Below are 13470 nucleotides of genomic sequence, written 5' to 3' on the forward strand. Positions count from 1 at the left end.
TGCTAAACACAGCCCTTCAGAAGACAAGTCCTGTCTCACTATCCCTTAATTTGAATGTGAACAAGGCATGTGGACTTTCAAAATGCTTCTGATTAAGTCCCTCACCAAAAGCTCTGAACCAACTTAGAAATAACGGCAAAGGAGCAGGTAAGATCTCATGGATCAGTAACTGGTTAAGTGACAGGAAGCAGAGCCTCATAGTGGAGGGATGTAAACAGGTCCCCGGTAATATCTGTATTGGAGTGGGTGGTGGGTTTTTTTTTATACTTTTCCATAGGGATGAGCAGTGGTGTGTCAGAGTTTATGATATGACCTTAATTATTCAGAGTGGTTAAAAACCAAAAGGAACTGCAGAGAGTTCTGAAAGAGGTGAATGAGCAATAAAATTAACTGTAAAAAGTTTCTGTCCCCAACGCTAACTTTCCATGTACAGTGCTGGGGTCAAATTTGACAGTAACTGGGAAGGTGGACAGCCCAATAAAAGACAGCCATGTACCCAACTGCTGTGAAAGGGCATAGAGGGCTGAGAATAAAACTTCCTTATAGAAATATATATTGCCAAACTTGGAATGCTGTGCACATTTCTGGTCACTGCAGCTTAAAAAGTACACTGTAGAGCTGTAAAACACACAAAAAGGGCAACTGAAATTATCAGGGAGCTGAAGTAAGGTCAACATTGGAGGTTATTTAGGGAAAAATCAAGGAGGAGAGACAAAATTATGGTGTAGAAAAAGTACGCCTGGTGTGGAAATTTTTGTCTTCCTCATGATACAGTGGTACCTCGGTTTATGAACACAATTGGTTCCGGAAGTCTGTTCATAAACTGAAGCGTTCATAAACTGAAGCGAACTTTCCCATTGAAAGTAATGGAAATGCATTAATCCGTTCCAGACGGGTCCGCGGCGTTCATAAACTGAAAATTCGTAAACCGAGGTGTTCATAAAACCGAGGTTCCACTGTACTAGACTTCAGGGTCATCCAATGAAACTAGATGGTAAGAAATTAAAGACAGACGAAAGGGAGAATGTCGCACAGCACATCATTAAACAATGAAACTTGCTGCCTCAATGTGTGATGGCTAACTTCAGAGAGTTTGTAAAAGGGATTGAACAAATTCATGGGTGATAAGGCTTCTCAATGGCTATTAGTCATGATAGGTTTCCTTAGGTTCTTCTGGAGAAAATAAATTTCACTTTCTTATAAAACGGATTGACAGTGTTAATCCGCTAAAGATTATGGGGAAGAAGGAAGAAGAAACCGATCATCAATTCCTTCAGATGCTTGCTACACTGTCATTGCATATTTTATTTTCCTTAATTTGAATAGGGGAAAATTTGAAAACAATGTGCAGACTATGAACCAATATCCCCTGCGAGTGGGAGGAATAAGGGGCAAAGAGAATGAATTCATGGCCATCTCACTGCATTCGGCTCCGTAGATTTGAAGGAGAATGATAGACTGCAGTCCACAGGAGATGTGCATGTTCCCTTTGGGTATGAAGCAGTCTCTGGAGTTTTCACTTTCATTTGTCCTTGTGACCGTGGTTGCCGTAAGTCGAGCCTTTGTTTATTTCCGTAACTCCTATCATCCATCGACTACCAACAGTAGCTGAAATAAGAAGGAGAATAGGGTAGTTTCATTAATCACCCGTCAAGAGTGAGCACCACTGACAATTTGGGATATGAGAAAAACCAAACATTTTAATCCTAAGTCGTACAACTGCCTAATAGGCCAAAACATGACGACAGCAGAAGTGCAACTCTGCCAGCAGCCAACATGTTGGTGGATGAACAGGAATGTCTCAGCCTAGCACTAGTTCACAATAATTCATGCATATGCCGTCTGCTAAGCACACAAGTTAACTGTTTTAAGTTCTAGGTGTTAACATTTTATTATTGTAACTTGCAGGAGTAGTGCCAACTGAATTTCAGTCTGCATGCAGGTACCTTTGTACAAATAATGACATTTCTATAAGGCACTTTCTTAAAAGAGAAAAGTATAGTTTCCCCCTTCAGTAAATGGAACCCAGATAGGCCAGCATGATGAGCCCGTAAACAACTCTCAATTTTTTTTGGACACCACAATGTTTTGCTGTTCAGCTGTAAAATCCTTAAGCAGTTATGTGCATATACCAGTAAGGCTACATTCAGTCACAACTTTTTCCTCAAAAAGCCAGCATAGGCTAAGAAATAGAGAGAACTCTTTAACTGGAATCTGCCAGATTACATGATTGTCCAGCAACTCTGATTGTATGGACTTCGTGACATGTCACCATAACTAGCTCTCAAGAGCAAAGGACTAGCCACCAAAGGTATCCAACTATGAAAAGTGGAGACAACAACTTACAGATCCAGTCTGTACTTTTAGAAAATCACATCTACCTCATATAGTTTTCCAAGGACACAAATAGATGGATGATCAAGTTAAGTTACACCTGTGAGCATAAGAACTGCAAGCAGAAAATACATTTGGCTTGTACAAATAATTCCACAAGGGGCATGCAAACCTTAAGACAACATGTGTGCCAGACAGGCTCACATACAATGTGGCAGTTTTCTTCACCTACTGGTATGAATTTTAAATGGAAAGTGGCTGTTGGTGTTCCATATTTATAAAAAGGCCACTGAGATCCTGGCAATTAAGCAATATATTCCCAAACAAACTGCTGCTGCTCAGGGCTATAGCAGTGGGCTCTCAAGAATCCCACTTTGACAAGTCAGTTTGTGACACATTAGGAATCCAGCTAAGTAGTCCTTGCGTGGTGATTTTTGAAAACTTGCACCCATGGCTACAAAAGTTGAAGAGTTAATAAATCTAGAGCACAATCAAGGCAAAACCAAGCACTTTGGTTTATGTGGAAGAGATTCTACTATATGCCTTTCTCCCACTGAAACCAAAGGGAACTTTGCATCACTATTTTCAACTGCATCATGCACCTCAATCTCTAAAACAACATCCTTAGGAAGACAGGTCATAATCAAATATTAAAACCCAGCAAGGAGAACGTAAGCAAGTTTCAAGGTCAATGGCCTATCTAGTCCAGCATCCTGTTCTCACAAAGGCCAACATGATGCCTATGGCAACCCATTAGCAGGCCATGAGTGAGACAGCGCACACCTGTGTTTTCAAGCAACTGGTGTTCAGAAGCATACCACCTCCAACCGTGGAGCCATGGAGAGCATTATCCTCCATGAATTACTCTTAATTCAAAAAATACTTCCCTAAATTAGCATACTCCTGTTACAGTAAGCACAATTAAAATCCTGCCCAGCTACTCAGTAGTCTACAGGGTCAGTGGATGCAAGAAACCTACAGTTTGGCACTCTGAACTGGACAGGAATGCAAATTGCCCCCTGGCATTCCCAGTCCCCACCACGGCATAATAGTAGGAACATAACCTCTTCTATATGCTATTCTGCAAAGGCACAATCTAACCATAAGTTACTGGCGTTGCCGAATTTTTGTTCTCAGTGAATTCCCATGCAATTGGCCATGATAATTGCTGCGGCAGACCCTGAAGTGCCTCTAGTCTAGTTTCCACACTGAGACATGTTCAGGCCTTTTCAGGCTGTTCTTTCTTCAGCTACACTGGATATGGGGCAGTTTGCAGTATGTCACTGTTTCCCTCTAATTAAGAAACTTGCCCATATGCCATCCCTAGGGTATCAAGTTAATAAATGAAGTCACCTTTCAATATAAAGAGGAAACAAAGCAAATTAGGAAGAAGTTATGCTCTTGGATGCTTTTAACAGGAACCTCAGTTACCGATATATATTTTTTAAAAAATGTATTGGATTTCCGGCAGCAGCTTAGTGGAGAAGATGAATGAAAGCACATGTTCAGCCACCACAGTATCCAACCCCACCTCCATCACATCATGCTAGTATCCCTTGGAGAGTCTTGGCTACTGGATAAGCTCAAGCAATTTCACTTACTAGCTTCAAGCCTCCTCCAAGGTCTTTAACCAATAGTCACCTAGCAGGGTCCTAGAAACAAGGAGGGAAGAGAAAGAAAGAAAGAAAGAAAGAAAGAAAGAAAGAAAGAAAGAAAGAAAGAAAGAAAGAAAGAAAGAAAGAAAGAAAGAAAGAAAGAAAGAAAGAAAGAAAGAAAGAAAAGAAAAGAAAGAAAGAAAGAAAGAAAGAAAGAAAGAAAGAAAGAAAGAAAGAAAGAAAGAAAGGCACAGACGCATCCATGCACACAGACACATGCACAATTCAAAGGCACATGTTCATGCTCTTATAAAAACACATTCTATAAAGGCTGACATTGCTGAAAGGAGCTGTGCTACTTAGGAGAAATGGCTCAGGGGAAGATCCACCTAAGGACTGCTAGCTACCCAATAAGCTACAGAATCAAATACCCAGCCTCTCTCTTGCTTTGGCTAAAAACCAAATATTTCAGGTACCAGACATGGAAGGAAGAGGGGAAAGTGTTAATAAGTAACCAGAAGAATGACATGGGGGGTAGGTCCCAAAAGGTAGGGAAGAAAATGAAACCTTATCCAGAGTCTCCTTTCTTCCCTCCACCTGCCTGGGCATTTTCGGACAGAGATGGCTGAGGCAGGGAGGCCACAATCCAGCTAAAGTGAATCGGAATTCACAAGGCAGTTCCCATTGTAAGACAGAGCTGACCCTTTGAAATTAATGGCCATTACTAACTTGGGTAATCAAGTTCAGCTGGCCTACTCTGAGCCAAACTTGGTGGGATCCAACCCACATTGTTTTCAATCGGGTTTATTTTAAATTGTAACTTGTTCCACCGGTTTCAGGGGGATTTGGTAATTACAAACTTTACCTGGATCGAGACTTAGCATGAACTGTAAACACACATGGCTATTCCTTTAGCAGTAAGTAAGCAGAAGGGGGAGAAAACCCTACCCCCTCCACAAAAGGGTCCACCAGCAAATTCAGGGATTGGCACAGACCTAAAGACCCCCGTAGTCAATAATGCCTGATCTAAAACCCAATATTATGCTTTTGACATTCAGCACTCCACTGTGGACACTGAATGGCTGGAAATACCCAGTCGCCGATTGGCGGAGTGCATGATATTAGAGGAAGTCTTCACTGCAAAGAAGAAGCATTTCTGGAAACTAGAAGCACACACAACCCAATTCATAGGCTATTCCTGAGCTGGCCACCAGATGGCTTCTTCTTGCAACTTTCTCTGCAACATGTTTACTATTAAGCAGGAGATCCTGTCAAAGCCTTGTGGAAATAAAATGCATTTAATTGGTCCACCTCTTTTATCAGGAATGGGGAAGATGAGGCCCTGCAAATGTTGGACTCGCATCCTTGAACACTAGCCGTTCTGGCTGTGACTGATGGGACCTGGAATCCAATATTGGATGGGCCACAGGTTCTTCAGCCCTATTTTACATTGTACCCTAAATCCCCTGCTTCCCTCCTGCTGTCATACCATCTAGTGGAGCTTATGTGGTTTCTCATGGTAGCAGAGAGAGCTGGGTGACCCAACATATTTGCCATTGAGAGAGCTACTTTGGCTTCTCAGAAAGACAGGACCAGCTAACCAGCTTCCCTCACTCCAGGGAGCTGCCACCATTCCACTACATAGCCGGATAAAACAGGGATATAAGACTGGAACAAAACAGAAGCAGGACTAATGTAAAGTCCAGGCATGTGTTACACTAGCCTGGTGCTACATACCCTCAGACATTTCCTATTCAGCTTGGTATCACTCCTTAAGATTTGAGCGGGAATGCCCTTCACTTTGGGAAGAAGGAGAAGTTTGATTTTTAACATGGATCATTAAGACTTTGCATGGACAAGTATAATGAAATTTGGAACTCATTTATACAAAATACAGTACGGTAAAAAAAAATGCAATTAACTGTTAATAAGCACTATAATGATATACTAGACCTCCCCCCTTTTTTTAATTTAAAAAAAACACTGTTGTATTTAAAATTAAATAAATAATATTGGGTCGTTATCATGGCTTTCCCAGTGTTTCCCACGTACAGAAGAAAATAACAAAATTGGTAATTCTAGGAACCATGAAGAAAAGAGAAAAATTGTGATTAGAGAAAATAAAATTATTTTTAATTCAAATTAAAATCAATCCAGAGTAATGTGCGGCATAGAGACATTTGAGAATCCCTCTTGTAGGAGCTACTTTCATTAAAATCCACAACCCAGCAAAGTTTTCTAATCAATGGGCTTGACTGTATGCACTGCGGTGGATTAGGGGAAGGCTTTAGGACCAAGGTTGGGTATCTACTGTTATATACATAACCTGGTTACGTTCCCAGAATCAAAAGGTAACCGTCTACTTTTACATCTCGTCTATGCAATCTCCGCTCACTAGTAACAAATAGTACTTAAAACATATAATTGGCGACAATCTGCTCTGTCATGAAATTTTCACGTCATTCTCACTACAGGGTATTTGAAACGTGTGACAACCTCTCACATTATACAACAGAGTCTCCCATTTGCAGTTTCGGGTTAACATTTAATATAGCCATGTGGATTTCTGTCTAGTTTGTTATTAAGACGCAGTGATTAAAATTTACAGTGCCTTGAAAGTTAAACAGGCAACACTTTCAAGTCAGTTTCAGATAATCAACATGCAGCAGTACATGCAACATGAGTAACTACAAACATTTCCTTTTTGTAATTGCCCAGCTAGCAAATTCTTGCATAGTTTAGGTGTAATCTACTGCAGATCGAAGTCTTTAAAACCTTAGAGCATTCTCCATTTAAAACCTTAATCTTACAATCTGCACAGAATTATGATTACAACCTGAAGAACATTCTGAATATCCTTTTCCACTACAAAAATCAATCAATGTGGCCTCCACCATCATCACACTAAGCCATATAATAACTGGTCATGCAACATTAGACCTCATTGTTTCCCAAGGCTGTTTTTATTATCAGCTAATTCTCTTGCCTGTAAAATTTATGGGCTGGAAACATTCCACAACTTCTCAAATGTTCTTAGCATTAAATATTCAAAAGCATCATATTGAACCCACCTTAAAAACCCAACATAGCCCCTTTCTGGCACTGAGCATCTGGGATCTAAGCTGTCATAGAATCACAGACTTGTAAAGTTGGAAGGGACCATGAGGGTCCCTCTAAAAGGCAGCAATATTCTTGCCCAGTATAGGGCTCGAACCCTTCAGCCTGAGATTAAGAGTCTCATGCTCTACCAACTGGGCTATCCATAATACTGTTGGGAGCCTGAAAAAATAAAAATAAAAACCCACCCACTGTGGATGCATTCTTGAATAAAAACATAAAAAGAGTAAAAATCAACAAATAACAAGAGATGCTTCCATCTCAAAAGGGGGGAAAAGGTGAAACCTTTGGTTATAATTATTGCTGTCATTATGACAATCATGCCACCAAAACAGCCCTCCATATAAAATGAGTCCCCTTTATACTACATGGGGTTGATTCACTGGCCTGCCTGAATGTTCTTTCCCTTTTTAGTCAGATAAGACCACACTTGTGCTAACTGAATGGATCCTCCAAATTGCTTTCCGTAAGCACGTGTCAGGATACCACACTGCCTGGTTATCCAATCGTGGGCTGAGCATACAGTGTGCAAAGCTGCATTTTCTGCTTGCAGCAGATGATTTGCCATCACCACAACCAGTGCAATCCAGACAGGGGAGAAATAGTGCCCAGCCACATCTCTGACTAGCAGCAAGTCTCTCCACCCTGTTCCTCTGCACTGTCTTAGGCAGCAACTTCTACCTGCCCCTCTGATTTTTCTATGTCCTAACTGTTAATACTGGGGCCAATTTTGAAGGCTTTTGTAAGGAAGAAAGCACACAATCCATGCACCTGCAATTAAAAGTACGGGTGTATATATTCTGTGTAAGACCCACAACTGGTATCAGGTGTTTCTCCCCCCCCCCTTTTTTTTTAAAAAGGATGTTTCTATGTGCTACGATTGCAAGATAGGCTTGAGAATGGCTTTCCAGTAGCCAATATCCCTGTTTGCTGCAAAGTTCTCTCACCACACACTTTATGAGCAAAGTGAGACTGCTTCATGTATGCAGCTGGCACATAATTTGGGCTGCTCTGGTGCCACTTGTTTCAGTTGTGTGTAAACTATGAAAGATATAGTTTACATTGCAGCCTTCTAAAGCCCAGACTATATGGTTAAAGACAGGACGAACCCTTCCTCACTGTATTCCGCTAGTCCAAAAATATTACATTACACTTGGTTTTTGAATCTGTTAATCCAGTCAAGTTGCGTAATATGACTGATACTGTTAACAAGAGCTCTAGATTCTAGATGAACTCTGGGTTTAGTCGATAAGCCATACGAGTCATATCTGAACTTTACATAGTTGCACAAGCACAAAACAGAGCATGGTCTTCATACACTGACTAGCCAGCAAGAAGTCCCATTAGGGGAAAAGGTGGGATATAAAGAAATATATAACAACAACAGCAACACGAAGAAGCTTCAGAGTCATCTCAGTCATACCCAGGACATTGCAGTACTACTACTCTGATTTAATACAGAATACCAACTATTTTCTTCTGTTAGATGCTGAGAATGCCAGATACTGCATATGCTGATTGGATCAGGACACCAAGAGAATGTGAGAAGGGGAGAAAGGTAGCTTGAAAAAGAGAATTCATTACAGGCAAGAGAAAACATTCTCCGATTTCGCACAAGATGCTTTTGAATTATGCTGGGTGGCTTACCTGAACACATTATCATAGAAAGACATGGTGCTCTTCAGTCCTGAAACCTCTGGTTTGACAAAATTGAACCAAGTTTCATGTGCAAATATTCTGGAGTGGTGTGGTGCAGAATGAGGAAGCCTGTTCACTATACGCTGCAGACTTGGTGGGTACTGGCTACAACACAGTCTCTATTTTAAGAGGCTGCTGCACCATTCACAAAGTACCTTTAAGTAAACATTCTACAAAATTCTGGTTACAGGTAGGTAGCCGTGTTGGTCTGGATCGAAGTAAAATAAAAAAATTCCTTCAGTAGCACCTTAAAGACCAACTAAGTTTTTATTTTGGTATGAGCTTTCGTGTGCATGCACACTTCTTCAGATACACTGTATCTGAAGAAGTGTGCATGCACACGAAAGCTCATACCAAAATAAAAACTTAGTTGGTCTTTAAGGTGCTACTGAAGGAATTTTTTTATTCTACAAAATTATTTGTGCTGCTGAAGAAAAGACACTTCTATTGCAATCTGTTAATCCCTGTCAGATATATGTAACCTGGTTAGTAACTGTTCCACGGAAATCGCAAAACCAGAGTTTTGATATCTTGATGTTGGGTTTAGTAGATAAACCCAGAGCTGACTAATACAATTCAATACAAAATTGCAAGAATTCAGAATCTGATAATGAGCATCTGCTAACAGTCTTCGGACTGACTCAGCATTCTGAGACTCTTCAATTCCGAAAGAATAGGCACAATCCTGACATTCGTTTTTCCCATATTGCCCTTTCTAAAAGCTTACTTTTCTTTTGCAAATATGAAGCTTAACTATCCGACAGGATTGAAATGTCAAGTGGAGACCCTGAGCTGAAGTCATGTGCCCAAACGTTTGATATATTGGTTATTTGGACAGATCAAGCGACCATCACAGAAAGGAAAGAAAGAGACAAGATTAGCCCAGTTCATTGTTGGAAAAGAAGTGCGTTTGAAAACTTGCTAGCTTCAGTACATTTTTTTCCATTTTGCTCCCTGACTGGAAGAGAAATGAGAAGTTCTTCAGTGTCTTTACTCACAGGTACTTTTCAGTTGAGTTCTGCAGGCTTTAAAAAGCAATATTAATTCAGAGAGAGTGAGAGAAATAAGATTAAGCTTCAGTGATAGCACAGCAAAATGTCACTCAGCTGAATTCCAGCACTGCCTCTAGAGTGGTCTACTGGGGGCAACCAGTACACAAAATTCCTCCCCCACCCCATCAGACCTAAATGTGCGTGCAAACATCTAATTGATGATCAAATGCTCAAGAAAATTAATTAAAGGCAGAATGGAAAAAGGACCCGTTTCCTCAAAATGTTATTTTTAGAGGCAGCCTTAAGGTTGCAAACCACAGCTCACCTGCAATGAAAACAAAGACAAACATTGCCAGAGTCAGCGAAGAGCCGCTGCTGATCGTGTTGATGAACAGCTTGAACAAAGGATACAGCAACAATATGGCCCAGAAGAGCCAATTCAATAGAGTCCACAGCCGCCGGGGTGGCACTATGGGAGTGCCAGGATAGGCTCCTGTTCTATAGTATTCCTCTTGAAAAGAATCCTGGTTAGGGCAAAGGAGGAGAGAGTGAGAAGACGTCAAGGGGCCCAGAGCATGCCCATCCGCACATACATGTTCCCCTCCGAGTCTCCAACCAGGCATAGCAAATATCCTTGTTCACCTGAGTAACTATTTTTTGCCACACTGTCACTCACTTCTACCTTAGCGCAGGAACTCAAGAAATGATATGTGCACAGGGCGAGAACCACACATGTGACCTAAGCTTTGGATTCCCTTTTTTCTGAAATGGATCCCACTAACAAACAAGCTACTGTGCAGTTTTAAACGCTGCTGCCTACTGGGCTGTAGAAACTGCTGTGGTGAGCAGCAAAAGCCAAGGAACAGATACATAGACATTTTCTCCTCTTGTGCACATAGCCATCCTTCGGATTCCAAGTGGCTCCTGCAGAAGGTTTGATTGCTTCTGATCTCTTGGTGGACATTGGGGAGGAATATCACAGAGGAAACAAGCTCGCCTGTTCCCCGCTGTTAGTTTGTCAGTCACCAACTCTGCAGTTTTAATGAGCCCTTATCTCCAAGAGATTTATAATCAAAAGAGAAGAATATTTACTGATCTTGGTGTAACATTTTGCAACATCAGCCTAGTTAGTTTCTAGCTGCTCTACAAAACAAGCAGTAAACATTTTTTTTGGGGGGGGGATAGTACACATAAACAAATCCTTCACCTATTGCAGCCTTGTGTCACTTTCTAATTTTAATAATTTGGGAATTGATTTATGCGCTTAAGTTTCTGGGGAACAAAACAACCCATTTGGGGAAGTTCTGCTGCTTAGGTTACTTTAGCTTATTCAGATTAGATAATATGTATTTTTGGGAAAGACACATAAGAGGCCTGAGGGTTATTTCTAGCTGCCAACCACGAGAAATTCCTCGTTTCTAAATTGGTTTTGATGAAGCAAAGAAATGAGATATAATCCAAAGATCTAATCAAGTCTGTCAGCACCTTTATAATACATTCTTATTAGATTCAGCTTCACAAGGAAATTTGTCTTTTCCATTTATTTAGTGTGGGGGTTTTTCCTGCCAGAAAGTGATTATATATATATATATATATATATATATATATATATATATATATATATATATATTATACCACCGGTGAAATACATTGCATATTTATTTCTATCCATTACAGTGATCACAATTTGAACATATTCCATGCTTTTAGACCTTCCACTGGGCAACCTCAGGCCAGCTCCCCCCCCCTTATCATGTGAGCAAGAACCTAGCCACCCCTTCCTTCCTAGTTATTATCATTTTGTGTTGTTGGAAGTGTTATAAAACACTTAATAAAGCATATAAATCAATAAAATCCAGAAGTATGTATTTCTCCTTCCAAAAAGGCACGGAAGGAATATGGAGGATTTTGAAGATGTGACTTCATTTGTACATTCAGGGAGAGTTAAACATTTGAGAATCAAGTATAAAGTCTCATCTTCCAGGTATCGGGGACAAATTACATGGGAAGAACATCACATCATTCTAGACGTGTGAGCATCTAGAGCAGGCATCCCCAAACTGCGGCCCTCCAGATGTTTTGGCCTACAACTCCCATGATCCCTAGCTAACAGGACCAATGGTCAGGGGTGATGGGAATTGTAGTCCAAAACATCTGGAGGGCCGAAGTTTGGGGATGCCTGATCTAGAGGCATTCTGGCTTCTTTTGAAAACAAAAAAGATGGACTCGATGGGCCTTGAGTGGATTCAGAGTTACAATTCCTCTCTTTGTAGCACAATAGCTTAACAATATCTAATCAACTTGAAGCACTATCAGCCAATTGTTCAAATATACAGATTAATTCAAACTAATGGATAGTAGATTTGAAATGGGGAAAGGTTGTTTGTTTGTTTGTTTGTTTGTTTGTTTGTTTTAAAAAGGTACTGCATGCCATTATATTGTGTATGGTTCACGGCAGAGCACAATAATTAAAGTCCTAGTAGCAGGAAGAAAGCTGCAGACTTATGCTCTGTTGCACGGGGGGAGGGTGTGTATGTCTCCCCTGCCTTGCCTCCTCCTTGATTTCTAAATACAAATTAGGGTGACCAGATTCAAAAGAGAACAGGGCTTCTCCAACTTTTAATAGTGGTATAAGAGAGGGGATTTCAGCAGGTGTAGCTTGCTGCTGATATCCTTTCTTCTCCATCATTAAAGGTGCAGGAGCCATGTCTTCCTTTTGCAACTGGCTACACCAATACAGGTGCAGGGAGTTTCTGCTGTTTAAAATGCATTAGGAAACACACTACTGTAGGAGACTGTCTGCAAAGAGGCTGAAAATCCATGTAGAGCCTTTTATCATTCTAAGAGCTGCTGAATAATAAACCAACCTTCTCTTGATAGAGTTTGTGAAGCCATTTAGAACATTCCTGCTCATCTTCTGGGATTTCCTCTAATGGAATCCGCCTACAAAGGATAAACAAGAGAGAAAGAGAAAACCGCTTGCTGGCATTTGCTATATAATTAAAACCAACAATTATTAAATTAGAAGTGGGTAAATGTTTACAAATTCCAATCTAAAGACATATGCAATTGATTCAAGAGTGCATCAAAATGTATTAGCTGATACAACTTGTACAATCAACTGTTTGGGTTAAGTACATTAAGGAAGGAAATAGCAAAGGGTATATACTTACCTTACATATAAATCTGCCTGGTATTTTTTCCCATTTAAAACTCCCAGCAAAGTTGGATTCTCATTATTTCTAAAGTTCAGTGTAGAATCATACACGGCTGAAACTACAGAGGAAGAGAAGACACCACACACTATGATTGCTGCCACAGACTGATTTTTAGCACTGCTGAGCTATCTCAGTGAGCATCACTTACAAGTACCCTGCCTCCATCCAACGGTAGAAAATAATCACTTTCTATAGGCAGAGATGGTGGTTTATTATGTATTTACTTTTTGAAAATACATACTATAAACAACTGATAGGGAAGGACACTCAGAGGTAGGAAAGAAAGTGAGCTGCCTATCATAAAACAAATTAGAGCTTGAATAAGTCAAAAGGACAGATCTGGAACCACAAATTACACAGAGCAAATGAGTGTGAGAGAAGTAGGAAGGCATATGGTAATATCTTGACCAGTGTGTGTGGCTGGAGCAGACAAACACCCGGCTCTCCAGGATGTTGGATCTGCCACACAAGACCTTTTAAAGAAGTGGCAACCCGGTGTGTGGTGTGACGTCTACA

The 13470-nt window shown here is 40.6% G+C and overlaps 1 protein-coding gene across 2 annotated transcripts in view; it reads right to left on the reverse strand.

The window, feature by feature from the left end:
* Positions 1 to 271: 271 nt before the first annotated feature.
* The window catches only part of AGPAT4 (1-acylglycerol-3-phosphate O-acyltransferase 4), a 55008-nt gene continuing 41809 nt past the window's right edge, over positions 272 to 13470 (reverse strand). For both annotated transcript variants that reach the window (XM_088666301.1, XM_060272800.2), the window contains exons 6-9: positions 12910 to 13012; positions 12604 to 12679; positions 10062 to 10260; positions 272 to 1608 (exon numbers count right to left, since the gene is read on the reverse strand). In XM_088666301.1, the coding sequence (XP_088522427.1) occupies positions 1523 to 1608; positions 10062 to 10260; positions 12604 to 12679; positions 12910 to 13012 (464 nt within the window). In that variant the 3' untranslated portion in view covers positions 272 to 1522. The remainder of the gene's footprint in view (positions 1609 to 10061; positions 10261 to 12603; positions 12680 to 12909; positions 13013 to 13470) is intronic.

Source organism: Zootoca vivipara, chromosome 3 (assembly GCF_965207765.1).
Source record: "Zootoca vivipara chromosome 3, rZooViv2.hap1.1, whole genome shotgun sequence".
NCBI classification, from domain to species: Eukaryota; Metazoa; Chordata; class Lepidosauria; order Squamata; family Lacertidae; genus Zootoca; species Zootoca vivipara.